A 646-nucleotide genomic window follows, 5' to 3' on the forward strand; every position below is an offset into this window, starting at 1 on the left:
TTTCAATTTTCCCATTCATGTTTCAACAACATATTATTTACACCCCAATTTTGTCTCATTGTTTTCAAAGTAACAAAACCTTTGAAGCATATCCTTGAGAGCTTCTTTCACCTGCTGGTTCCTTAGAGTGTAAATGAAGGGGTTTAGTAAGGGAGCAACAGAGGTATTGAGCACAGCTACGCCTTTAGTTAAAGACACCCGTTCCCTTGCTGAAGGTTTCATGTACATAAAGATGCAACTCCCATAAGTAATAGAGACAACAACCATGTGTGAGGAACAGGTGGAAAAGGCTTTTTTTCGCTGTTGAACAGAAGGGAATTTTAGAATGGTTTTGATGATGTACACGTAGGAGAGGACCACTAACAACAAAGTGATGACAAGTGTCACCACAGCTAAGACAAAGGCCATCAATTCTATGAGATGCGTATCTGTACAAGAGATCTGCAATAAGGGAGAAGTGTCACAGAGGAAGTGATCAATCGTTTTGGAGGCACAGAAATCCAGCTTGAGTCCCAAGACCAAAGGGGGAAATATGATTAGGAATCCAGATATCCAAGAGCTGAGTACAAGCTGACAGCACACTTTGCTGTTCATAATGATGGGGTAATGCAGCGGTTTGCAGATGGCAACATAGCGGTCATAGGAC

General features: G+C 41.6%; 1 protein-coding gene across 1 annotated transcript; it reads right to left on the bottom strand.

The window, feature by feature from the left end:
• Positions 1–79: 79 nt before the first annotated feature.
• LOC107181444 (olfactory receptor 6C6-like) lies at positions 80–642 on the bottom strand (the record flags this gene model as incomplete). Its single annotated transcript, XM_015557325.1, has 1 exon — positions 80–642. A coding segment is annotated over one exon (563 nt), but the record flags the coding sequence as incomplete, so codon positions are not given.
• Positions 643–646: the final 4 nt, after the last annotated feature.

The sequence above is a fragment of the Myotis davidii genome, unplaced genomic scaffold, assembly GCF_000327345.1.
Source record: "Myotis davidii unplaced genomic scaffold, ASM32734v1 C62929113, whole genome shotgun sequence".
In the NCBI taxonomy this organism is placed as follows: Eukaryota; Metazoa; Chordata; class Mammalia; order Chiroptera; family Vespertilionidae; genus Myotis; species Myotis davidii.